Below are 27,795 nucleotides of genomic sequence, written 5' to 3' on the forward strand. Positions count from 1 at the left end.
AGATCGGGAGGTGAGCGAACACATACCGGGTTCGCTCGCCTCTCGATCCTGTCACGGCTCTCTGCCATGACAGGGGGAGGGGCTGGGTTCCCCTCTCCCCGCTCCGATCTGCCAGCGCTGACTGGCGGAACGGACGATGGAGGGGGCGGGTACAGCTGGCTCTGCCTCTAGATAGGCAGAGCCAGCTGTCACTCACGCAGCTGGGCGGATCCCGTCATCTAAGTCGTGATCGGCTGCAGCATCTCAGTATACACTCGCGGTATACTGAGCTTAGGGTAACGGGAGGACGCTAGTTTGTGTCCTCCCGTTACCCTAAGGGGAACTATGGGGAAAAACACTGACCCCATAGTTCTCCTTTTAAAGGCAATTCATCACAATCCGTTATGTCATTCCACTGTCACTGCAGTCCAGGAAAGCCTGCATGTGTGCTAAAGTTGGAAATGGGTCCAGTTTTGTGTAACTTCTCAGATTGTAGCTGGCATTTATAGTGCCTCTGGGCAGGACTTCAAACATCCCTTCACATAATGCTGCCTGTAGATTGAAGGAGGTGGGATTGAGAATGCAGTGTTTTGGAGAGTCCATAAATAAGGGAGCATAACATTTATAGGCGCTGGTTGTATGTTCCAAGTGCCAGAGGCTGTACTGGGTTCTACCTTTTTAAACCTTACTAGTTGCTGTAGGTAACACTCCTATTTTTTTTTTTTCTCCTTTGTTTCATAAATCAGACCCACTTTGCCTTTCAACTACTACAATAAATAAGCAGCATTAGAAAATTCTATTTTTGGAGCTTTTTTGTTGATGGAAATATGTGAACCTGATCTTTTTTTCTTCCATGGCCTTGTAAGGTGACATTTTAAACCTTTTCCTTTTATCCGACCGCTCTCCAGATAAATGGTACTTTCAAACACTTTCCTATTCACTGATTTCACTGAATAGCAGGAGAACTTGTATTCCTTATATGGACCCGCCCGGTTCTCCATAGTCATCCAGCTTTACAGTTCACATTCCTGATGGCATTGGTGATATGGGTTTAACTCTCATCTTATCAGGTTTGTCTGTGAACAAGTGCAGATGGTTTAAAAAACAAAGTGGACGTGGCCCAAATAATAGGGAAACAGTTCTGAAGGACAGGCTTCTGCAAGTTCCCGTTTTTGTCAGAAAATCGATCCATGTTAAACACTCAGGTAGCGGGCCCAGGCTGTACACAGCTTTACCTCAGCTTCTCTCTAAGGCCTTGTTCACACGGATGTCAGGGGTGGGCAGTAAAACTGCATGGCTAATGAGCGGTTTTACTGCAGCAACCGTTGCAATGAGACCGAACCGTTCTGTGCACATTGCCACAGCTGCAATGATTTGCGGTGCAGCAAAAAAAAATATACAGTATGCAGCGCCGCCTGTCAAATACAACAATTGCAATGATCCCTGTTGAAATAAATAAAAAAAAATCTTGCATTTAGGAGGCGGCATTATCGCCTGCTGAATGCCAGGCAGTCACTGCTCCACTGCCCTCTGAAAAGCAAAACGCTTTTCATAGGGCAATGGAGGCTGCAGCCCATGTAAACAATGCCTGAGAGTTCATGAAGTTCTACCCACTCCAGTATCTGTCACTTGCCAGAACATCTGCCTGTTTGCAGTCGAATGATAGGTCAGGCTTAATCTGGCACAATAAGGTGCCTGCATTTCATCACTAGTCCATTTTATGCCAGCTCAGGATCATTTTAGCTAGGGATGTCCCGATACCACTTTTTCAAGACCAGGTACAAGTACATTCCCCTCATGTACTTGCCGATACCAATTACCGATACTTTTTCTTAAAGGGACAGGTGACTTTAAATGATCCATAGTACAACTACATGTTATGCACTATGGATCACTCAGCTTGTGTAGCAATCATGATTTAACCTATTCATGTTAGCAGGGGAGAATTGTAAATCTATTGCTGCAGTGTAGTGGAGGTGTGTGAGGTATATATGTACTACACATACAGTACACACGTCCAGTACACACGTCCAGTACACTATAGCAATAGATTTACAGCCAGCCCTGTCCCAGCTTCCCTCACTCAGTTTCACTCCGATCCCTGTTGCCTCACACGGTGCCTCTTGTGGTCGGCGCTGGGCAGGATCGCTGCATTGCATTTCAATGCTAATCTTGTGGGAGGCGCTCACAATTCTGCCCTGCTAACATGAATAGGTTAAATCATAATCCATAGTACATATACAGCACACACGTCCAGTACATTGCAGTAACAGAGTTACAACTATCCCCTGCTAACATGAAGAGGTTAAATCATGATCCATAGTACATAATATGTACATAACATGTAGATGTACTATGGATCATTTAACCCATTCATGTTAGGGAATAATTGTAAATCTATTGCTGCAGGGTATTGGGAATATGTACTGTATATGTACTAGATACAGTATGGAGTACACTGCAGCAATAGAGTTTTTCAATTCTCCCCTGCTAACATGAATAGGTTAAATCATGATCTATAGTACCACTTCACGTTATGTACTATGGATCATGATTTAACCTGTTACTCTATATGAAGTACATTCTACAGTGCACATTACAAATACAATGCACCTCCCATTTCAGCACAGGCCCTCACTTACTAGTGCCTGTTCAATGGAGGTGCCAAATTATTTTGTGAGGACGTAGTTTGTGCTGAGCGGAGGAGCGTCGCGTCACTGCTGTAGGCAGCGCTCCAGGTGGGGTCCTTTGGGCAGTTGCCGGCCACCTACATTAGGACCCCACCTGGAGTGTCGCCCACAGCAGTGACGCAACGCTCAGCGCCGCCGACATCCTCACATGTGAGGCACCATGGAAGGTACTGAAAAAAAAATTAACAGCGCAAGCATCGGCGCTATGCATTGGAGCATTTTGACAAGTACTTGTTAAAATGCCCGGTATCGGTCCCTATACCGGTGCTACCTTCGGTATTGGAGCATCCCTAATTTTAGCGCTTGTGTGCACAGACGTTTGAATCAAAACGTGAAATACAAGTCAGACTCCCATTTCCCATCAGGCCTGGTTCACACCAAAACACAAAAACCCATACAAGTCAATGTCGACAGTTCACACTTAAGCATTGTCACACATGCAATATCTCCTGTCGCACACAAAGATGCAGCAGCTATTTTTGGGGTTTTGGTCCCCTAGACCTCTCTATGCATTAAGAAATGCACGGTTTTCAAAAGCAAAATCGCATGTCAAATGCGCTAAAACAGCTAAACAGTCGCCTAGGTGTGAACCCGGCCTTAATGGTACAGTGTGAATGGACCCATCTGAGGCTATGCTTCACAGTCTTCACTTTGAGATTCTCTGAAAGCAGCATGTCCTATTAAAGATGTGCTTGCTTTGCAGGCAAAGCAGGTCAAAGACCACTTTTTTGCGTTTGAACACATGCAGCTAGAGCTTTGTTGCATTCATGTCTGAAAGCCTGCGTTTGTCAGCAGCATTGATGTATACAAGGGTGCAGTATATTCTAGTTCTGTAATGATTAAAGTATTTGTATAATGACTGCCTCCATTAAACACCCTCCTGGTTATGTCGAGCATAATTTGTTTTGTCCCCTGTACATGGCAGTTATTGTCAGCAGGTCCTAGGCCAGGTTCACGCTTATGTGCTCTAATGCAAATGATGCCATTCATTAACCCCAATTATGTTCTGCATAACACAAATGAGGATACTAGTTTACGTGTGTTGTGCTATGGCAGTCCATTCTGAATGCGCCAGAACATGCAAACAAGGATCCTGGACTTGTCTAAGGAAAGTTTTTAGTAGTGTTGCAGTTGCCATTGGCATACTTTATTTTGCCAATGGCTGTTCTCACTATTGTGGTTTTTAAAACCTGCATTTTGCTTGTGATTAGTATGTGTTTTTACTTTGTGTGCATGCTGGGCCACAGAAAAACAGTGCACCTTCTGAAAACCAGAGAAGGCTGCATTTTGCCAAACCACATTATACAGAAATGCAAAGCTTGGTAGCTGTAAAATTAAATGGTTGCTGTTTCTGTATGGTTTCATTTCTTTCAGCACCATAGGCAATATTTGCGCACACTCGCATGTGAATGTGGCCTACATCTTTAAAACGGAGCTAAAGTCCACTCTACTCCCCTGCTTGTTCACTCGCCGGCACCAACAGCGGTGCTTGGCCTTCTTCCAAACTTGGCATCTTCAGCCACCTTGATTGGCTGGCCTAAGATGATGTAATGCCCATGCATGTGCCCGAAGTTAATTCTTCATGGCACAAAGACATCTCCGTGTGCATTCTAAAGAAGTTTGCGGGCAGCAAGGTAAGAATTTGTTATTGCAGAATAGTCATAGAATGCCTTACTGCTTGCAATTATTTTTTGAAGCCCATGTTCAGCTTTAAGACACAATTTATAAAAGTAGCTGCTGTTAATGATTAACATCGCCTTCAAGGTTCATGTGCATGTAGCCAACCACCCTGGACATGGCCACTAGAGAAAACTAGACCCCATATTTAACAGAAGTATAGCGCAAATGATCATCAAATGGACAGGGGGCTCAAACACGAACGACCTAAAGGACTCCACTGCTGAAAGAAAAACATGGTCAGGCTGGAATTTGCGATCGTGCTGTTTGACAAGAGACCATGCTTCTGTGAGAATGTCCTTTATACAGATTAGTCTAAACTGGAGCTTTTTGGCACACAGCAGCTATGTGTATAGCCGAAAAATTGAGTTTTTCAAAGAAAAGAACACCGTACCTACTGTGAAACCTGGAGGAGGCTCTGTTCTGTTTTAGGACTGATTTGTTATATCTGGCATGGGGTGCCCAAATGTGTGCAGACCACAATGAAATCTTAAAGACGGTTAAGGAATTCTGGAGCGGAAACATACTGTCTAGTCACAGGTCATGGGCCCTCCAGCAGGATAATGACCTAAAAGCACCCAAGGATGACCGGAACAAAACATTGATCATGAGGTTACCTTTGATTGTTATAATATTCACTAGCTTATTATGAATGCCACAGCCTGGTGTGTGTATGCGTGTGCTTTACATGCTGATTTCTTTATTTTCATACACAATTTAAATTTAAAAGGAATCCGGAAAAGACTGAGACACCACAATTGGATGCTGCTCTTTGGTCCTGTTCTGCATGCTATTTTTCGGGAAATTAAGATGAACCTATTCCACCTTGCTCCGTGTGACACAACTGCCTGCAGCCAAGGCATCAGAAAAGGACATATGTAGCTTCTCACGCAGATATTTTGCTTAGTCACAAATTCCCTTTAACAACACATGCATTCAAATTAATTTTCACTAAGCATCATTTGTGAGTAAAATTGGCACTTTAAATAATCCCATGATCACGTTTGCATCGTGTTTGGCAAATTGTTTGTTCCCACTTACAGCAGTCATATAAGTGTGATATTTTATGTGAAGCCTTGTTTAGCCAGGAAGTTGAAGTAGCCACCAGTAGTTGTCTTTTCATATAGTGTAGTTTTGTTAGCGATCTATGCCAGACTTAACAGTAGTTTTATTTACATACTAGGGGTGCACGATTCATATCGCCCTACACCTGGTATCGGGCGCTGGGCAGGTGTTTTTTTTCCCCCTACATTTTAGCCCTGTTGTAGGCAAGCAAGGCTCAATGTAGAGCAGGGAATCCGCTGCTCGTTTAGTACAAGTGACAGCCGCCCAGCAGCCTTGCTTGTCTGTTCTCCGATCTGCTCTGTGTGATCAGTGAGGCAGGAGCGCTGTACTCACAGCTCTTCCTATCTCAGCTGTCACAAGCCGGGCTGCACAGGAGATCGAGCACAATGCTGTGCTCCATCTTCTGTATTGGAGGGTAGGCTCCAAAAAGAGAACCTGTCACTTCCAAACACTATCACACAGGGGCTTGTTAGCTCCTGTGTGATGGCAATAAGGTTAAGTGAAAAATAAATGAATGTGATGGTCAAAAATGATAAAATAAAAAAAATTAAAACCCACCCTGCCGAACCCGCCATCTGCATTCAAAGAAACGCACGCGTAGGGCATTGTGAGTGCATGTGTACGCACTGTGCAATAAAGGAGAACTATGCGTTGAGTGCTTTTCACTCATCCTCATAATTCTAGCCGACCTGTGACAATGAGACTGTCACAGGTCAGGTCAGTAGATCGGGAAGTTCTCCTTTAACACCAGCTCTTCAGTTTAGAGTCTTTACATATTTGGTATCTATTTACTCTGCTCTTTATCATCTTTTTATATTTTAGAGAAATGTTTGGGATTTTAGTGTTTGTGTGCTCTAAAACTTATGTATTTTTATTAAAAACATAGATTTGATAGACAGTGTTCATGTTTTTTTTTTTCTACTTTACTTTTCCTTACTAAAAAGTCTCACATTTTTTAGTAAAATCCTTGTATTTATAAAACGTTGTTGTGCCTTTTAGTACATAACTGGACAGAAGAGGAGACATTGCGGTGGTTGCATGAATTTGTAGAGCTCCCGCAGTATGAGAAGACGTTCCATGAAAACTCTGTCAAAGGAACAACTCTGCCAAGGTGTGTTTGATTTTAATTTCATATATAGCGAGCTTCAGCTTGCGGTATACTGAGACTGCTGCAGCCTGGACGGATATCCGCCCAGCTGCGTGAATGACAGCTGGCTCTGCCTATGTAAATGCCAAGCCAGCTGTACACACCCCCTCTCTCGTCCATTCCTCCGCTCAGCACTGGAGGAGCGCGGGGGGGGGGAGGGGATCCCTGTGGAGAGCGGTGACTGATAGTCATGGCTCTCTACAGGGAGATGATTGAGAAGTGAGCAAGCAACACTATGTGTTCGCTAGAGCTGCAGCTGACGATTATTTTCAAAATCGGTTAGTTAGCCGATTATTACGTTCGGTTAATCGGATAAAAAATAAAATACGTTTTTAAAAATGGCTCCAGTGATGGGACTACTAGTTTGTATTGAGATTGTAGTCCATCACAGGAGCAAGCTTGGAGCGGATGGAAGTAAAAAAGTGTTGTGTGCAATATAGTGAAATGGAAAGTGTAAAATTATACAGCAATGAATGCAGAATGGCACCAGCTATAGGAGAGTACAACAAATCCCAGCAATAGTATATTATACAGCGCAATGCAGAATACCACCAGCTATAGAGGAACACAACAAATCCCAGCATTAGTACATTATAGCTGGCGGTATTCTGCATTGCGCTGTATAATGTACTATTGCTGGGTTTTGTAGTCCTCTATAGCTAGTGGTATTTGGCATTGCAGCACTATATAATGTATTATTGCTGGAATTTGTTTTACTCTATAGCTGGTAGTATTCCGCATTGCGCTGTATAATATACTATTGCTGGGATTTGTAGTCCTCTATGCAGCGCAATGCAGAATACCACCAGCTATAGAGGAATATAACAAATCCCAGCAATACATTATACATTCAGTGTATAATGTATTGCTGGGATTTGTAGTCCTCTATAGCTGGTGGTATATTGTGCTGTATAATATACAGCACAATGTACCATCAGCTATAGAGGAATACAAATCCAATTATAGACCACCATGTGTGGGAAAGTGCAGGCTTACTTAAACAGTCTTCCAGCAACTTGCTTCTGAGATCGGGGCCTGTCTTATCGGCGGCTGCCATCCCCCCACACCTGCTCCTCCTTACTTCTCCCCGCGTCCCTGTGCCGATTGTGGATGTGAGCGTGAGGCGGGGAGGAGGTTGATGCGGGCAGTTCTGGCAACTTTTTCAATCGATTTAGTCGATAAGTTGTTGCAGCCCTAGTGTTCGCTCACTTCCCGATCTATAGAGCTGACGTGTGACAGTTTCATTGTCACGCGTCGGCTTTAAACTATGAGGATTAATGATTTTTACTCACCTCATAGTACTTTTAAATACTGCTGTGACATGGCTGCTCCCCTGATATCCCATGATATCGTCAACAGTCGGGATTCTTACTTTGTGAGCTCCTCAGATCTTTTTTTTTCCTCATGGTTGCCTGTTTATTTGTATTTAATATTAATCTTAATAGTAAATGTATTTTTCTCTTCTCACATGCAGAATAGCAGTTAATGAGCCTTTGTTCATGATATCGCATCTGAAAGTAATTGATCGAAGCCACAGACAAAAACTCCATCTTAAAGCATTGGATGTCGTGTTGTTTGGACCTTTGACAAGTTAGTAGAGTAATAGGTGAAACTCTTTATGAGAACAGAATAGTGTTTCTGATCTGATGATTGATTTTTTTATATGTCAAATGTGATCTTTGCAGGACCTCCTCATAATTGGGTGAAAGATTTTGTGCTGACTATATCTATCGTTATCGGTGTTGGAGGATGCTGGTTCGCCTACACTCAGAATAAGACCTCTAAGGAGCATATAGCACAGATGATGAAAGATTTAGAGGGGCTGCAGAAAGCGGAAATGAGTCTTCTTGAGCTACAGGAAAGGTAAGATTCCAGAATTTTACACCACAGGATTATTTTACGAGTTTATTGTGTAATTTCAGGATACATAATTATAGAATTTCAGCTGCATTAATTCCCTGGGAATGTATCTTCTAGTTTAAAGAGGAACTCAAGGAAGAAGTGTTATTAACCCTTGCAGGGGGGTTACCCCTGCACTGCAAGGGTTAAGTGCTTGTTATTGTCTAGGTTCATGTACATACGCAGTGAATAGATGTGAGAATGTTGAGGAAGATTCCATTGCTGCAGTGGAGAAGGAGAGAGGCTGGAGGGAGCACTGTGACGGCTACACTATATTGTCAAACTTATTGGGACGCCTGGCTTTACACGCACATGAACTTTAATGGCATCCCAGTCTTAGTCCCTAGGGTTCAATATTGAGTTGGCCCACCCTTTGCAGCTATATCAGCTTCAACTCCTCTGGGAAGGCGTCCACAAGGTTTAGGAGTGTGTCTATGGGAATGTTTGACCATTCTTCCAGAAGCGCATTTGTGAGGTCAGGTACTGATGTTGGACGAGAAGGCCGGGCTCGCAGTCTCCACTCTAATTCATCCCAAAGGTATTCTACCGGGTTGAGGTCAGGACTGTGCAGGCCAATCAAGTTCCTCCACCCCAAACTCGCTCATCCATGTCTTTATGGACTTTGCGCAGTCATGTTGGAACAGGAAGGGGCCATCCCCAAACTGTTCCCACAAAGTTGGGAGCATGAAATTGTCCAAAATGTCTTGGTATGCTGATGCCTTAAAGAGTTCCCTTCACTGGAACTAAGGGGCCAAGCCCACCCCCTGAAAACCAACCCCACTCCATAATCCCCCCTCCACCAAACCTTACACTTGGCACAATGTAAGCAGGCAAGTTTGCAGTTGGCGACTTCTGCATACTGTGCACTTCAGCATGCGCTGACCCCGCTCTGTCATTTTACGTGGCCTACCACTTCGTGGCTGAGTTGCTGTTGTTCCCAGTTGCTTCCACTTAGTAGCAAGGAAATTTCACGGAACACCTGAATCCAATGATTTGGAGGGGTGTCCCAATACTTTGGCAATATAGTCTAGCTGGCACGGAACTTTGGGTGAGTATAACTTTGTTATTTTAGCACCGAGGGAAACGAGCACTTATGTCTTGCATTGCGGGGATTACGGAACAGCCTTGGGGCTATGCTAAAAAAAAAATGAAACCTAATTCTGTTTGAATTTCAGAATTCTGACTTTTAATCTCAGAATTCTGTGTTTAACATTCTGACTTCCAAACACCGAAATCATGTTTCATATATTTTTTTAGCATTACCCCAGGACTCTTCCGCAATAGTTACGAAAAAGTTTTCATGTAAGTGATGGCTTCCTCATCATAAAAAAACAACAAAAAACACCTAAAGGTTTAATATCACTTTAAATATCCGATATTTTTCCTCTTAAATTGACTTTTTTGATATATTTAATGGCCTCAACAAGTAGATAATTCACTTTTTCTGCTGTCCGCTAATGTGATCCCGCTCATTTCTAAACTATAAACTCCTATATTTTCTTTCTCCTCAGGCTTGACAAAGCTCAGGAGGAAAACAGAACTGTGGCTGTAGAAAAACAAAACCTTGAACGCAAATTAATGGATGAAATAAGCGATGCAAAACGTGAAGCTCAAAGATTGAGAGAATTGCGTGAGGGTGCAGAATGTGAACTGAGTAGACTGAAGTACGCAGAAGAGGAGCTAGTCCAGGTAAAGTCACAGAAGGGTGGAGATTAGCTGCAAGCGTCTACATTTAGTTATACTCTTCTAAGGAGAATCATTTGTGTCAGAGTGGACAGTGACAAAAGATCCGCCCAGGTATCCCCTGCTCTGTGTTTAAAATGACATAAAAGGACAGTGGAATCTCTAATCGTATTTCTGTTATATAGATAGATAGATAGATCTATAGATGGATATAGATATTTACTGTGTTTATATATATCTATATCTATATAGATATATATCTATATAGATATAGATATATAGATATATAGATATATAGATATATAGATATATAGATATATAGATATATAGATATATAGATATATAGATATATAGATATATAGATATATAGATATATAGATATATAGATATATAGATATATAGATATATAGATATATAGATATATAGATATATATTGCATGACTCTCTTTAAACACAAAAATGGCTTAAAGTGTATGTAAACCCCGACAATGAACTATTTTCTGCCTTTTGTCTATTAAATATACAATTGAAAGTGTTTAATTACATCAGTTTAAGTGCTAAAAAAGCCTGTTGATCCTGCCAGAAAGTCCGTAATTTCTTCCAAGTGCCTGTGCTCTTTGCCTATGCTTGCACTGCCTGGCACATTTTCTCTGATGTACAGAGCATCTCCCCTCTGTTACAGAGATGAGTTAAGGGGGGTGTTTGTCTCTAGTCCTAAAACACCTCTTGTACTAGTGTGACAACGCTGCTTCTCCGTAAATACATTACCACTATGAATGTTGTCACCCAAGGCAGGAAATGTGCTACTGGCTGGATCACCAGGTGAAAATAAAGGAAGCAAGTCTGGGAAACACTAATGCAGCTACAACATCTAAGAACTGGTAAGCTGCAATATTACATTTTTGTTCTTGGGTGTAGATACACTTTAAGCTTTTGTTTCTGTGGCAGTTCCTACCTTTTATTTATACTGAACATGTCCCGATTTTTAAAGGTCTCTATAGAACTTTCCAAAGAAAACTCAATGTTTCCAACTGCAGAGATGGGCCACGTTCTCAGTGTGTCCTCCCCACCTTCCCACTGTTTAATGTGAACTCTCCAGCAGTTCCATCCTATATTGGGCTGATTGGATGGTGGCTCCAAAATCAGTAGCAAACCACCAGTAAAAAAGATAATGGCACTGCACTTCACAAACTCAAATAAATTCCTAAAATGTGAGAAAAATAGAATGAATTGTGAAATTGTCAAAAAAGTGATAACAATTTTGTGTCATACACAACATCTGTGTTGCACAATGCCTGTGCTGATAGTAAGAAAAAACTCTTGATCTTATGGTCTGGACACTATAAACCATAATAAACATGGAAAACAAAAGATGTGCTAGTACATCTCATAAAATGTGTACATATAGAAAATCCTGTGTTGAATCTCACAAGTGATGTACAACTCGCTTTTAATCTACATAACCATATGTGAAATCCATAACTTCTTGATACAATAAAGTCCTTGAAATATGTGATGATATATCTTCCAACTTTTATAATCAACACCCTGTCCATGAATGCATAGACAATTAGTGAATCCGTGCTCTCCAATCTCCACCGTGCTCAAAGATGAGATCTGGCCGCACTCACCGACTCTTATTGCTCACCATATTTCAGATGAACAATTAGCGCTTTGAAAGGTGCAGACTTCCTTGCAGACCGTCGCCTCAGAGGAAGTCAATAGTGACGAAATGCATCAGGTGGGCGGATCTATGCGAGCATTACAATCATAGAGACAGGAGCTCCAGTGGACACAATCCATGTGGACACAGTAAACCACTAGTAACCGTGTGCACACCCTATGGTTCCTTCTCTTAGGTTGGATGTATGTGGTTTCTGGGAAGACTGGAAATTTTATTCTCTATAGTAGCAGATTGGGCCTCCCTCCCACAGGTCCAGATGGAAGTGTAGTTACAGGTTACACCTGCTAATGAAATCTCCCTTGTGTGGCCACAGAACGATCGATCTCCTGAAAAGCATTGTAATTAAGAGTGTTCTAATATACTCCTATAAATCACTAAATCACAGCAAGACATGGTTCCCACTATTTACTAGAGGCTATGAAAGGTTGAGGGTGTCGTGACCTCAGTACATCATAGGTTGAGATTGTCAGTGTAAAGTCAGAATTTTGTATCTGCATACTTGTTCTGGAATGATGACTCCATGTTGAAGCTTGGAGGTAAGCCAATCTGTCAGGCAAATAACACCTTCCGAAATGTAACGATGCAAACGCCATGACTCCTGTGAATGGCTTCATAAGCTTTGAGATGTCTAAATTAATTGTAGATTATTAAATGTAGTTTTTCAGTTTTGCAACCAGCACTGCTGTAGTGCTCCACTTTACTGAAACCATGAAATAGTTGTCTGGAGGTCTGAGAGCATGGCTTGAGGCAGGAATATTATTATACAGGATTTATATAGCACCAACAGTTTGTGCAGCGATTTACAATATGGGGAAGACATTACAATACAATTCAAGACAAGATTGTAAGGAGGGTCCTGCCCCTGAGAGCTTACAATCTAAAAGGAAGTGGCCAGTGATACATGAGGTAGCTGTGTGGGGATGAATTGTTTGAGAATCTGATAGTTCAGTGGTTAGGTTGAGGTGGGATACACTTCCCAAACACACCGCTGGCTACTGTGCCGTGTCTCCCTCATTCAGGAAGCATGACTTAGAAAAATATATTTACAAAACACTCACGACCATTCCGATTCGGTCCTGTGTTAAAAGTGTAAATGTGATTGGTTACATAGCGCCAACTTCCAGCAACTCTTCCAGTTGCATTACCAGTTAGATGGAGTGAATTATAGAAATTCAGGTATATTGAATGTACTGATTTTAGCTGCTTGCTGGTAAAACCTTTTCCGTTTAATGTTTTCCCTAGAATTGTTATTTGAAGCAATTTTTTTTTTTTCTCCAGGTTCGGATGGCTCTGAAAAAAGCAGAGAAAGAATTTGAGCTGAGAAGCAATTGGTCTATTCCTGATGCTCTGCAGAAGTGGCTGCAGTTGACACATGAGGTGGAAGTCCAGTACTATAACATCAAGAAACAAAATGCTGAAATGCATCTCGCCATTGCTAAAGAGGAGGTAATGAATAATAAAGATCTGTCATCAAAGCAGTTGTATGTAAACTCTCATCAGGATACAAATATGGGACATGCCATTGTTTATCTGCTTTTACCAATGTTGGTTCGCTGGTTGTCATGCTGATGCATTTTATTGCTTTCTCAGTCACTGACCTGGAACAAATATACATTTAGGGAATTCTTAAACTTCTTGTAGCATGCTTTTTCCATGTCTGGGGCTAAATAGGCATTGAAACTAGACATGGCCAGGCAACCAGCATGTTTCGGAGTAGGACAGAAATGGCAGCCACATTTCCTTTTAAGGGTTCCATGTTTTTATGTTATTGTATAGGAAGCAGATGGAGCGTGAAAACTTTAAGATTTATGTTTTTTATTTTAATTTTTTTACTGCTCTATGATCAGATATAAATGAATACATTTATATCATCAGTAGAACTTTCGTTTTTTTTAAAAATCGTTTTAATAGTAGAAATGTATTGGCTGCAACCTGGTAGATGTGGGTGCTCCTGATGTGAGTTAGCAGTATATAGTTCATTATTGTTGTTTAAAAATGATGTCAACACGTTCTCTGAATGTACTCCACTCCCAGAAGTTTGGGCGAGTGTGAGGACTGAGGCTAGGTTCACAGCTGCACTACACCGCACGAAACCCGTGCGGTCCTGCACAATGCAGGCAACGATTGCTGCACGGCCCCATTGATTTCAATGGGGGTGACATCCGTGCGGAAATCGCAGAAAAAAAGGTACAAGTGGCTACTTGTGTTCGGAAGCACGGGTAGAATCGTGACGGGGAAACCGCGCAATCCGCCCGGTGCGACTGGGGTGCCATTAGTAAACAATGGCACCCACAGTGCGATCAGCTCACACCTTGGCGACTCCTAACAGCGCAGCAATCTTTGCGGAATCGTGCACAATTGCGGTGAGCTGTTGCCTAGGCGTGAACCTAGCCTTAAGCGCTGGTGCCGGTTTAGCACCATTAAGTTGGTCCTATTTTAAAACTTTTATTTTAATATTAATTATATTCTACTATTAGACCTTCTCTTTTTAAACAACGGCACATGGTAGAAAATGTTGGAGTATTGCTGAAGGCAGAGCAGGTTATATACGAGACAAAAAGGTGCTTAGTGACTTTTTATATTTGGTTCTGGCACCTTCATTTAAACCTGGGGCTGCCTCTTCACATGGTGGGGTGGATTACAAATGTTTTGTTGTAATTGAAGCACACGTGTTGGAGGATAACGCACAGGAGAAAAAGTTTATTATTGCCTTTTGATCTATTGACATTTATATTATGGTTTCATTTATTTGAATGTATTGGATTTTGTTAAGTTTCGCACGATTGGTTTAAGGTGGAGAATTGAATAAAGGTTTGTTTTTTTTACAGATTTGGCACTTTTGAATTAAGTTTTAGCGCTGGGCACCATTTTATATAGTTTTTGCTTATCCCCTTTGTGGGGGAGAATTGGTATTAGCAGGCACTGTCATTTCCGATCAGCAGGGGAGCGGTACAGGTGTCAGTTATGTTCATAGCTGTCCATTTTTTTCCTTTCTTACGATGGAGGAAAAAACTGGATTTGCACAACCCAAGTTAGGTCTGTGTGGAGTCGGATGTAACCGGACATGTCTGTTTAGATCAGATTACCTCGGATCCGTCACGATCAAGTCTGCCAAAATGGAACTCTGTTTTGTTTTCCCAGACTTGCACAGAAGTCATCCGTTTAGATTTGGCTGCCCATAGACTACCACTGGGCTTCCGATCAGATCCGCCTGCCTGTCTGAAAGGGGCCTGAGGTTAAGATTTTCAGCGCAGAGTGGTTGTTGAATATTTACAGTTCACCATTGTTTATATGTTTTTGTTATAGGCAGAAAAAATAAAGAAGAAGAGGAGCACAGTTTTTGGAACATTGCATGTTGCACACAGCTCATCTCTGGATGAGGTGGACCATAAAATTCTTGAAGCAAAGTAAGTATTGGTTTTGTTTGCTCTCTCCTTCTCTCCTTCCATTAAAGTTTACAAATAAATGTTAGTGGTAGATTGGCTACACTTCACGTGTTTGCTGTTGTACTGGCCTTATTTATATTGGAAATGTTTGTTTCAGACTAGACCTCACTTTATACATTTGATTCCACAGGAAAGCACTGTCTGAGTTAACGACATGCTTACGAGAGCGCCTTTACCGATGGCAGCAGATTGAGAAGGTTTGTGGCTTTCAAATTGTCCACAATTCTGGTGTGGCAAACCTAACCTCCACTCTGTACTCAGACCACAGCTGGGTGGTTATGCCCAGAGTCTCAATCCCTCCTTACCCGATTGCCGGAGGAGTGGACGACTTGGATGAAGATACACCTCCAATCATTTCCCAGTTTCATGGTATGTACATCTCTCCAACTTTCAGCTAAGTTAGAGTTTTCTTTTGGAATAGAAGCAAATTATGGATTAAAAATGGTCCCATACATATCTTTTACAGGACAGAGAAATCCATCTCTAGACATAGATCTGGAAAAGCTGAGTCTCCTCATTTATAGATGGCAATATTTAGCTGAGCCAGCTTTTTCCTAGTTGCTTGAATGAGTACATGACAAGTGCGCCTTAAACTAGATCTAAACCCTAACTGGATTACATTTGGTTTGGTAAAGCACTGTGTAACAAAAACAAATGTTTTGTTTAAATGAAAGACTAACTTTGTATCCTTTTTTTTGTTTTGTTAGTACTGTTAATTTCGGCTTTTTTCAGCCACTTCCTGTCTACATGTGCACACTCCAACATTGGCTTCATCTCATTGCTTGGGTAGGGCTTCCTGAAACTGACAAGGCTAACCATGCCTGTGCAATGTGTTATCATGGCCAGTTGTAGTCTTCCTCAGAGGCTTATGTGGCAGTGTGACAATGTAGCAGCACAAATGGGAGACATTTGTCCCCCCCATAACAGGAAGTGCCTGAACAAGGACCCTAATGGTAGAATTAGCAGCTATTAGTTTAATGAAAGCTTAACAACTTTTGAATTGACATTAATATGTGAAAATCCTATATGAGATTTTAGTTTTCAGGTTCAAATCTACTTTAAGCAATCCCATGTAAAGATTGTTTAAAGGGAGCCTGTGTTTTGCCAATTCAGAATACAGCAACAGATTCACATAACTGCTGCATTCCCAAGGGTGCCATAATGTGACTTCCTTTTGTACCCCGACCTCTCCATTTGACCATCAGAAGGCAAAGAAAATTATTCTCAAGGCACCGTGTTGGTTCTTCGGTGCCCATTTAGTAAGAGCCTACATTGTCACATGCTCCTCATGCACAGAAACCCTATATATCTCTTTGCTCTCCGTGTCTGAATAGAGGAGGTGGGGGTGGCCGTCAGGTAAATGTGTTGTGTTCTCTGCATCGTTCTGTTGGTGTAAAGTGAAGTATGATAGAATTATATTGGGAAGATAAAGGCATGCTGGAACGTGGAAGCTATGCAACACTTCGGTTCACTAATTGCTGCGGTCATCATTCAGCAAGATTGCTTTGCATGTCACGCTTTTGTACGCCTGTGTACACAGAGATGTTTGCAGCCTCTGGTGTAACGAGCATTGCCACTGAAATATGCTTCCTTAGTTTGGACCGCTCAGTTTACATTCAAATCACACACAAGTAGACGTCAGAGGTCCTATTTCTAATACCTGTTCTACCAGCCCTATTCACATCCAGCTATTTGTGCAATTGTATGCATATGGGGAGTGTCTGTCTATATTGTAGATCCTATTCTGTCAGGTAGAATATAAGTGAGAGGGCAGAAATGTCTACCCCATATTTCCTGGGGGGGGGATCTAGGATTCTGCTGCATAACCAGGCTCTCGCTCCTTCCCACATGCAGTGGGAGGTTTGCAAACAGCTTGCTTGTAGATGACATGCATGGGTTTTATTAAATATGCAACACACCATAAAATCACATTCTAGAATGACTTCCTATTTTAAAACGTGCAGCCTAAGAGGGCGGCTCTCTGCAGGCATTATAAACCACATTATGCATAGCTGCTTACATCTACCGCCATTCATCAAACTAAACTGCAGCAAACAGGAAAGCGGTACCAAAAAACACAATATGAGCTTTATTTAATCTCTCGGTGTGCATTTAGTACTGTGTTTAATGTACTATGGAGAACACTTAAGTGCAAAGACAAGAATGGGCTCTCCATTTTTATGAAACTTCCCCCTTTCACTGTAAAAATGGTCTCGGATTTAACTTGTGAGCAGTGCCACCTAGTGTCAGCTCCACCAAACTGCAAAAGACGGCCAACCAAATATGAATACGCATAAGTGATGTATAATGAGCATAAAACATGTTATTGATTTTTGATATTTTACTTGTTGACTTGTTGATTTTTAAAAGAAATCTGTCGCAAAGCAGAACGGGGAGAAGTGATGAGTAGGTTCCGCCTCAACATATAGCAGATAGCATGCTGCTTATGATTTGGAGATTGTCTACTTTCATCTGAGACAACTCACACAGATTGTGACAGATTCCTTTTAAGAATCTTCGTTCTTGTTTTCGCTGGCACGGAAGTCGTGTTTCTGTTATGTTCTTACAGTTCTTCTCCTGTTTCTAAAGGTTCTATTATAAAGACCCATGGAACATTGGCACGCAGCAGCAGCATGTGTCGTCCTCGGCGTAGTGTTATTCCACCTTCCCCCCAGTCTCAGCATGTTCTGCAGTCACCTGATCCAGATATTCTGTCTATATCAAGCTGTCCTGCTCTGTACCGCACCGAGGAGGAAGAGGATGCCATTTATTTCATTGCAGAAAAACAGTGGTATGGGAAATCAAGTCAGCCTGTTATGCATAAAAGGTGGATTGTAATAAGATATTATACTGTACACAAGCCTAAAAAAATGTATCTTTAAAACCCCATTTGAAAAAAAGTGCTGCACAACCAGTGGCTCAGGGGTTTAATGCTATCCACATTCTCATAAGTCACAAGCCAATGTTTGCCTAATTTATTTCATTCCTAACTCTCAGTAAGAAGACAGCATTTATTGTCTTGCGATGGTTGTAAAGTAATTTTAAAAAACGTACAATCTGCCCATCTTGGACAGGCAGACCATACTTGCGATCATTGCAAGCCCTCCCCCCTGAGGGGCGGGCTTCCGATGACTGCAATGCTGAACGTGCAGTGTGCGCGTGCGCACACCGGCACGTTTGGCAGTTGTCGAACAAGCACGCCACTAACCCGCCGAGAGTCGTACGATTCCCGGCCGGTTTTCCAGCCTGCTTGTTCGACGGAAGATGTGCGACTGTACAGTAGAAACGGTCGCACGCCTTCCATACACTTCACGATTATCGTACGATCGCGGGATTTCCCGCGATTCTCGTACGATAATCGTATAGTGTATGGGCACTTTAAGATGACACGGGAGGTTTTCAGTTCTACAGGTGAAATGTTAACCATTGTCAACAATGTTGGACCTCAATATCACAACTTTGTTTTTAATGTTATAGTTGCCTTTTCCAGGTTCTGTTTTGGATTAGTTATTAGTACCTTTTGTGTTACCTCCAGTAAATAAGAACTTCATTGTGTGACGAGGTAGCCTCACACAACACCTCTATATCTAAAAAAATGTATAAACTTGTAAAACGTATTGGGACTTAAATAATACACGCCACCTATGTCCATTTTCACCAGAGTTTTGTTTTTAGCAACTTTAAGTGGGTTTTCCAGATTAGAAACCTGTTTAGTTCGGGTCCCTCGTCAGCACACACACATACAGTGTACCTGATTGCCTCCTTATTCTGCCCCAGTCTGTGTGTGGCTGTACAGTATGTTACAGTCGGCTGTCAGTTCTAACTGATACTTATAATAGCTGCATTTAAAAATATAATTCTTTTTTAACCAATATGTCAGAATATTAATTGCCATTTGTTTTATCTGCCTGGAGTTCAGCTTTTCAGCTCTGGCAAATATACTTTTTTCCCCCCCCCAATAAATCAAAATTGTCAGGTGATGCCTTTCATGATTCCAGGATTTTTGATTAAATGAATGTTATTATAATTTTTTTCTGGTTTTGGATTTTAGCTGCAATCTCTTCATGGTCAGCGGAATAATTGAGCGTGTCTTGGTCTTTGTTTCAGGGAAGATACAGGCTCAGAATGTGATTCTCTGAATTCTTCTATTGGAAGAAAGCCGTCTCCTCCTTCAATCCTGGAGGTGCAGCAGGTCAGCGCACCTCCGCGAAAGATCTCCAGAGAGGACTCGTCCTGCGAGGAGTCTTTGTCTGCAGACTCTGCTTTGGCAACAGATATTTCTAAGACCTCCACCCCTGACACCATGGGTTTAACAGAAAGCCAGAGCATGGTGTTTAGCCCAGCCAGTAAGGTATACAACGGTATTCTGGAGAAATCTTGCAGCTTACATCAGATTTCCAGTATTTTACCAGCCTCCAAGCCTCCCCATCCTTCCTTCACCTCCTCTCTGAATGAAAGCAAGCCAGTTCAAGAGGTCCATGGGATTCAAGTCCTCAAGACTACAACGCCTGAACTCTCGCATAACGGAGAGAAGAAAAAGCAGTCTAAAATTAAGGTCCTCTTGAAGAAAATCTCAAAGTAAGTCACTTGAAGGGAAGGAAAAAGACAATAGAGGCGCCATTTTTACCAGTGTCAGAATGTAACTCCATGTGGAGTTTTCAAGACTGGACGTGCCGACAGGATGCTCCGAAGTTTGTCTACTATTTTACTGACTGTGAAGGTCAAGCCAGCGATCACTGAATTTTATTGGAAAGGGGGATCTGTTTACAGTCACTTTTTGTCTATTTCTGCTTTTCAAGTTTTTAGTTACTCTATCATTTTTTTTTTTTCAGAAGCCACTTTGGACTTCCAAGCTTTAAATGAACTAATGAAGCCAGATTTGGGGCTTACCCCTTTCCTCTTGTTTACTGGAGCATCTTCTTATCTTTCCACAGAGCTATGACATTTTACACCATGGACTAAATAACTAATTGCACTACAGTTTTTCCAGACTGGAAAATAAAAAAACAAAACAAAAGGCTATTTGCAAGTGAAGTAAGATTTGTAAAATGACAGATAAGAAGGTCCGTTTTCAATTTTAAATCAACCGGGTTTTTAAAGTAGAGCCTAAGAGTTTCTAATCGATGTGATTTCCCTCCAAGGAAGCCATACATTTTCTGTATGGTAGGTTTGTGTAGATTCCCTCCTTACTGTTACAGATTTGAGTCCTGCTGTAAGAGATATATATATAGTGTTTTATTCCCAGGGCTTTCACTGTGATTTCACAGAGCTGCAAGCTGTATGATATATGTAGATATTCTATAATAACAAGAGGACGTGCTCTTCATTCTATATGCAAGCCAGGCCGGTGGAACGTTGAAGCACCCGACTCGGTGCTTTAAGTGCGATTAACTTAGCAGGGGATTGTTTACAGGGAAAGGGTTACTGGATGTGCTGAAACTTTCTGCTGTGTTAAAGTTGGAGGCATTTACTGTATCTTGGGCTGCCCCACTGATTCCATTAGCATGCAGGTGTGCAAAAATCAAACAAACGTTTATGGTTTATGTTGTTAAAGTGTTACCGCCATGCATCTTCACAGCTCGAACCATCATGAGTATTGCTAACGTACTGTATGCCATGAACCGCTCACACTGCCCAGATGACTAATAACTGCAGTGGGTGCCCTTACTGCTCGAACTCATGTTTTGTTTCTCTGCTCAGAGACTTGTACATGTTGTAACATAACACAATGCCACTTTTAAACTAATGATACTTTTGCTACTAAAGACCTGTATGTCTTACCCCCCTTTTGCCAATACTTCGATATTTTCTCTTGTTTTGCCTGTTTCAAATCTTAATCAGTAGATCTGTTACATTTCAAGATGTTAATTTTTTTTCCAATAAACTAATTTATTCGGTTTGTGGTTGGTGTTCTGTTTTTATTTTTTCATCAAATGCCCAAGGTTTTATGTAAATGGTATTGGGCTCTTTGTACGTTTTACCTTGATAAAAAGCTGACATTCTTGTTAAAGGGAAATTACAGTCCTAGGTTTTTTTTTAGATACTTGAGTGGTCACCATAGAGTAGGTTCTGACTCTGGGAGTCATGCCTGTGGCTGTCAAAATGTTGCAATGCCTCATGGGATTTGTAGTTTCACCGCAGCTTGAGGGCCAGAGGTGGGCTACTTCAGCTGTCGAGGAAACCCTTACTGCAGTAAGGCAACTCCGGCCCTCCAGCTGTGGTGAAACTACAAATCTCATGATGCATCTCTCTCCAGGAGTCGTGGCTGTGAGAATCTTGCAATGCCTCATGGGATTTGTAGCTCCACCACAGCTGGAGGGCCGGAGTTGCCTTACTGAGTAGAATATGGGACAGTCATTACTGACTTCTGAAAATGCAGTTGCCTGTATTCCTATTGTATCAATGATGAGTCTGAATGAGTGAGTAAATGGAGTGCATGGAGTAAACACAGTTGTCCGGTGCAGCTAGTGGTGTATGCCCCTAAGGCCCCGTTCACACCAAGGCGTATTGTTGAACACACATCAAATATGCTCAAAAGTACGCACTTTGACGCGCGGTCACAATATCTGCACAAATGTGTAACATGCTTGTTCTGCCATTATTGGGTAACTGCACCCCAAATGCAAGCGAGCACCCCCCCAATCGGTCATGCATGTGTAAATGGGGGGGAAATACTGAATACATGTCAGCAAATTTTCAACATCTACTTTTCCGTGGTTGGTGGGTGTCCAGGGGATCAATGGGGACCCACGGGAAACAAAGTCCCCCAAATGTGTGGGAAACATGCTGCCACGCCCTGGTGTGAACGGGGCCTTGGGACTATTTTCCTCTAAGGTGAATAATCCCATCAACCAGTGTTAATGTTCTAAAACCATGTCTCAGGTGGTGACTGTTACTGTTGCCTGTGTGAATGTCTGCTCTTAGGGCCGGCTCACACCACAAAGTCTGCGTTCCAGAGTGTTTGGCCTCTGGAACGCACACCAGCCAGCTCCCTGTGTTCAGGGGCGGGAGGGAGCGTGGCGGTGCATTGAAGTCAATGGCACCGCAGCCACGCCCCTCTTCTGCACCCGGAACACAGGCTCGGCTGCTGTGCCATTGACTTCAATGCACCGCCACACCCCTTCCCGTCCCTGAACACAGGGAGCCGGCTGGTGTGCGTTCCAGAGGCCAAACGCTCTGGAACGCAGACTTTGTGGTGTGAGTCGGTCCTAAACTGAACATTCAAGCCCACTACTGGTTGGTTTCACAGCTGATCATGTCCAACACCATGGCAACTGCAGATCTAAATGGAAGCCAAGATGGCAGTCTTCAGCTGTAAAGAATGGAAGAGTTTAGTTCCACTTTAAGAATCGCTTGATGTCACTCCTTGAACCCCCCCACTAAAGCCAACTGACCCTGTTGTACACGTGTGTAGCATTATGCTGCCAGTGCTTTCAGAAATATGCAACACTGTATTTACATCACACTCATACACTCTCTTCAATGAGCTATAAGCTAATATTCACATATGGAGCCAACATCTAGATGGCCACCTTAATCATTTTGGAATGCACACACATATGCTGTGTTTACCAAGCCCATTCAAGGCCCTAGCACGCAGCTCATCAAAGTAAAAGCATTGTTTACAATGAAGAAAACCCGCATAGTCAATGACGCTTAAACTTTAATAGACCTAATAATTATGAATTGGCTGTTGGAAGGAATGGTCACTCTGCTAACGTGGGGCAGCCATATTTGTCAAACATGCAAGCATTGGTACATGCTTAGTAGTACTTGAGTATTATTACCCCTGGCTCCCATTGCAAGTCTATGGGGGTCTTTTTATAACATGTTAAAAGATCAATTTTGCTAACTCCTTATGCAGTTTTGGCATTGTGACATTGACTTTGCTATACTTTTCTATTCACAATGAAAGGAGTTCATATTGCTGTTTAATTTTGGATATAGATCAGAATTGTGATTTGCGTCCAATTCAAACATGTCATTATTCTTAACAGGAAAGGTTTCTTTGCCATTTATAATATGTGAACAATCTAGCACCCTCTATTCTGACTCCGATCGTTGTGATAGCGAGATATATCCCTTGCTGAGACCTCTATGCCTGGCCTGTATAAGCAGATATACTCACTGCGGACAATCCTCGTCAGATAGCTGAACTCGTCAATACCGATTCATTCAAAAAAGGTGTTTATTCTTCTACATCAGGTTACAGCAGATGATAGGAACAGCAGTTGAACGGTTATAGTATTGTGCGGTCAGAAAATGATGCCTTTCCTACGTACTGTGCAGATTACATGTGGGTCCTTGTTACATGTGGCTTTCAACTGTGCCCATGACCCAGGAAGTACTGCACACAGGAAGCAGGAAGGGGCTACACTAGGGGGAAATACATCGTCACATGAGGAATAATTACAGAAAACATGTTTGTTACAACAAAAGGCCACTAGATGGCAGCATAGGATAACACATGGATTTAGCTATGAGAAAATAGTTAGGCAAATCACACTATATAAATTCTAACCTATATAACAATGCTAATATTAACTGAGGCTATGCATCTCATATTCTATGCCCCTGTTGGGGCGGCACACTCTCTCAAAACTGTTTTATGATTTGCACTTTTAATTTCATCTAACTATGCACTTAATTTTTCTGAGGAATTTATAGGACATTTTATCATTTTGTACAAAACTAAAAATTGTAAAAGAAAAGCAATCATTGAGGATGAAAAAGGGAGAAGGAAGACTAAATCCCCTCCTTGGCAGCTGTCACCAGAAGTGGGGTCCTCATTAAAAGATTTCTCCACCTCCTGTTCTGGAAACAATAGAGAAGCTAAATCTCCCTTTAAAAGGACACCAATGTCAATCTAAACTCAATAGAGGTTCTAACCCTCCAATGAACAATCAAAACCTAAAAAACAAAGTTGGCTAGTGATTCACATTAACTTGAATGGTAAACTGGGACCAGACTGCTACCCTACCCAGCTTTGTAGCTTAATATGGATATCTCCAACAGTGATGATGTCACAAAGCAGAGAGAGAGGGAGATAATGGGCTTAAATCTCCCCAGATATCCCTGACTGTTTAATTCTTGTAGGCGGGGTCATATTAAAGCTGAACTCCAGTCTTGCACAGTTGGCCACTCTCTTGTCCTAAAATTGCTTACTCTAATTTCACTGCACCCAGTAAGCTTCTCACATTGTGCATTAGAAGTTGTAGCAAGTCAAAAAAGAGGCAGCATCATCTATCCCTTTTCTTCCCTGGCCTGATGTCCCTTTCCTTTGTTTTTAAAGCCCATTTCCCACCTTTTGTTTTTTTTTTTTTACATGCCAGCAATGTACACAGTGTACATGAAGCAGGCATATGCAGTTGCTGTACATAAACACAGAAACTTACATTTTTTGGAGGGGTCAGTTTTTTTCTTTTCATATCCTTATGCAAATGGCCGCCGCTGTGCAAGTAATGTGTGTCTTTGCAGAAACTTTAGAATTTTTAGGCTTCAGGCCTAATAAAACCTTCATTAAATAAAACATGAAGAAAGCCTGCAATGCGAGTCATGAAAATGTACACATGTATGCATCATCACTGCACCTTTTCATTACCTCAATAAATGCATATCACTTACAAAGGTGGAAATTGACTTTTTTACAATTATGGAGGCTCAGAGGCACATCTGGGTGAGTCTTGTCTTCAGGGAGCTATGTACAGCCCTTTCCTCCAGCCAGGATCTGCTTGCTTTGCAGAAACACCCATTGGTGACATCACTGGGTCTATAAGGAGGTATGTAATGAAAGGAGAAAAAGGTCTATTTAAAAATTGTAATAGCACGTTAATGTGGAAGGAGGAACCAGAGAAGACAAAATATTAGCAGATTCCAAAATCATGCTTCAGAATGGGTTACTGAGGCTGCACTGAAAGCTGTGATCTCCAGTCCCGGCATTGTAACATGAGTTTCAGAGGCCTGCCTGCATCACACCAGAAAAAGTGGAGTAATGGAGTGTTGGTGGCCTTGCTGAAACAGCTAATTATCAGGTAGGAGCTGTACTTCTTCCAGTGATTATATTTATGGTCCTATAATGTCCAGCTATAATGGTTTATTTTGTTTTGGACAGGTTGGGCCAGGGCTGGAGACACTCTCAGACATTTATTGCTGTCTATTCGAACAATTTGCCTTCACTTCCTGTCAGGCTAGAAAGTGATTGGAAATCTGTCCAATGGAGACATGCAAAACACATTGAAGGGAATTTATCAAAACCGGAGCAGCTGTGCATGGCAACCAATCAGCTTCTCTCTTTCATTTTCAAATCTTAGCTGAAGAGAGAAGCTGATTGGTTGCCAAGCACCAGATTTTGTCTGCTCCCGTTTTGATAAATCCCCCCCATTTTGTTGTGGGGTGGAAGGGTTAGAACCTTTGACATTGTTTTAAGTACTCTCTTGCTTTGAGGTGAGGAATGTGACAGACATTTTAAATCTTCCCAACACTATCCAGAACCAAAAAATGATTGGACTTTGGCTTTAACATCGAATAAACCTAAAGTTCCTTTCTTTAAATGTAACTGAATAAAATGTCAGATCTCCTCGGTATCCATCCATTCACTCATTAATTCATGATAGAACCAATATACTGTGACTTGCTGTAATCACATCATGCAATGACCCTGCTGTCTTCCACTGCACAGACTAGACACACCACACCCACCTTCAGACTCTTATAAAATACTACATCTCACCTAACACGACTACCAATCTGGTGATTCTGCTCTTCTCTCTGCTACAGACTGCTGGAAACAGGTGAAAGTTCCATCTTTAACATAGAAAACCATCAACAATCTGAAACCTTCCTATATCACTTTTTATCTCCAACAATACACCCAATTAACCCTTCATTCTGCTCACTGGCTCCTCCCTTACTTGGTCAGTACTCAACAGTCAAGTCTTCTTTGCGCTGCTTCTTTCTTTGGATCTTCCTTCCATAAACATCACATTTCACCCACCCCGGCTAATGCAGGTGAAACAATGGCTATGATTTTATCTAAATGTTCACATTTTTCTTCAGTTGTCAGATTGGCAATGATGAAATAACTGGAGAAATGTAGCTACGTAAAAAAAAAACTTCCATCTTGAAGAATATTCATTTTACTGCTTCACTTCACTGAAGGTAATAGGTTGTTAGGGTCAGAAGCGCGTAGATGGCATTTTGAGACAAAAAAGTAGGTGATCTTCATACATCCGTGAAATCTGCAAACTAGACTTTGGGGAATATTTTTATTTCTATTAACCCCTTCATGACTGAACTAGTTTTCAGTTTCTGTTCATAAATGACTGACACACTTTTTAAATTTTTGCTGTGTGATTCTTCCACAGCAGTAATATACTTTCTTACTAAATGTACCCACACATATTATATATTGTTTTTTACAGGACACATAGGGCTATATAATTATATCACATATGTGTACCTAACCCCTCACTTAGTTATAATAAAATGAAAAAAAATAGAAGAAAACACTTTTTTCACAAGTTTTGATTATTATTTTTTTAGAATTTTTTTAATATTAATTATAGTATAAAAAATATATTATTTTTGTTATACACTTAAATTTTTTTTACACTTTGTAAAAAATTTTTAAAGACATTTTTTTTTTTCTTGTCAGTTTATATCAAGCAGTCACTGACTGCTTGATAAATTAACTTTTTTTTTTAATTTTTGGCTATTGGGCTGCTCCAAACTTAGGAACAGCTAATAATAACCTTAGAGACTGATCCTGACTTTAGTCAGATTCAGATCTCCCTTGCCTAGACTATCAGAACTGATACATTTCACTCAAAATATATACATTGTATCTTTTGAGTGAAATGTATCTAAACATCGGGCTCTCGAGCTGTCAAAACAAATAGCAGAGAGGTGAGTCACTGCTACCTCTCTGCTATTTTCAGCTGTCAAATACAGGATCGCAAATTGCGGTCCTGTATTTGCATGTAACGGCTTCATTCTTTCATTAATGAAAGGAAGAAGCTTTTACAAAAAGCTTAATTATTTCATTAATGAATGCCTCAATACTGAGGCATTCATTAATGACTGGTAACTGCTGAGAATCAGCTGTTACCCGCATTACAAAGCCTGATATAACTCGTCATGTACAGTGTACGTGGCTAGTCATATAGGCACAAAGTGCCGGGACGTACACTGTACGTCTCCCGCCACGAAGGGGTTAAAGGGAGTGGAATGGGTGTAAAGTGCCTGAACAGCTTCTTAGGCAGACAAAATAATAATAATTATTTTACAGGGTTATTCACAAAAGAGTGAAGAGTTTGGAGAAGGCCGGAGAAGTGAACAATCTAGGACAACATAGCTGAACTGGAAAGTGAGCTGAATTGGAGAATTGGCTATGTTGTCCTAGATTGTTCACTTCTCCTGCTTTCTACAAACTCTTCATCCTTTTGTGAATAGACCTGTTAGTTTTTAAACGCGTTATCAAATATCATCTAAATGTCCTAGTGAACCTGTACCCAATTCATCCTTGCT

At 41.5% G+C, this 27,795-nt stretch overlaps 1 protein-coding gene across 1 annotated transcript in view; it reads left to right on the forward strand.

Annotated features, from left to right (window-relative positions):
- Positions 1 to 20,791, forward strand: part of STIM2 (stromal interaction molecule 2) — an 83,249-nt gene extending 62,458 nt beyond the window's left edge. Inside the window, exons 7-15 of the mRNA XM_018561404.1 lie at positions 6,411 to 6,522; positions 8,033 to 8,148; positions 8,244 to 8,421; positions 9,969 to 10,146; positions 13,103 to 13,270; positions 15,131 to 15,231; positions 15,401 to 15,639; positions 17,860 to 18,061; positions 19,378 to 20,791. Coding sequence (XP_018416906.1) covers positions 6,411 to 6,522; positions 8,033 to 8,148; positions 8,244 to 8,421; positions 9,969 to 10,146; positions 13,103 to 13,270; positions 15,131 to 15,231; positions 15,401 to 15,639; positions 17,860 to 18,061; positions 19,378 to 19,852 — 1,769 coding nt within the window. The 3' untranslated portion in view covers positions 19,853 to 20,791. The remainder of the gene's footprint in view (positions 1 to 6,410; positions 6,523 to 8,032; positions 8,149 to 8,243; positions 8,422 to 9,968; positions 10,147 to 13,102; positions 13,271 to 15,130; positions 15,232 to 15,400; positions 15,640 to 17,859; positions 18,062 to 19,377) is intronic.
- The last annotated feature ends 7,004 nt before the right edge of the window (positions 20,792 to 27,795 follow it).

The sequence above is a fragment of the Nanorana parkeri genome, unplaced genomic scaffold (genome assembly GCF_000935625.1).
Source record: "Nanorana parkeri isolate BGI_ZX_2015 unplaced genomic scaffold, ASM93562v1 scaffold522, whole genome shotgun sequence".
NCBI lineage: Eukaryota > Metazoa > Chordata > Amphibia > Anura > Dicroglossidae > Nanorana > Nanorana parkeri.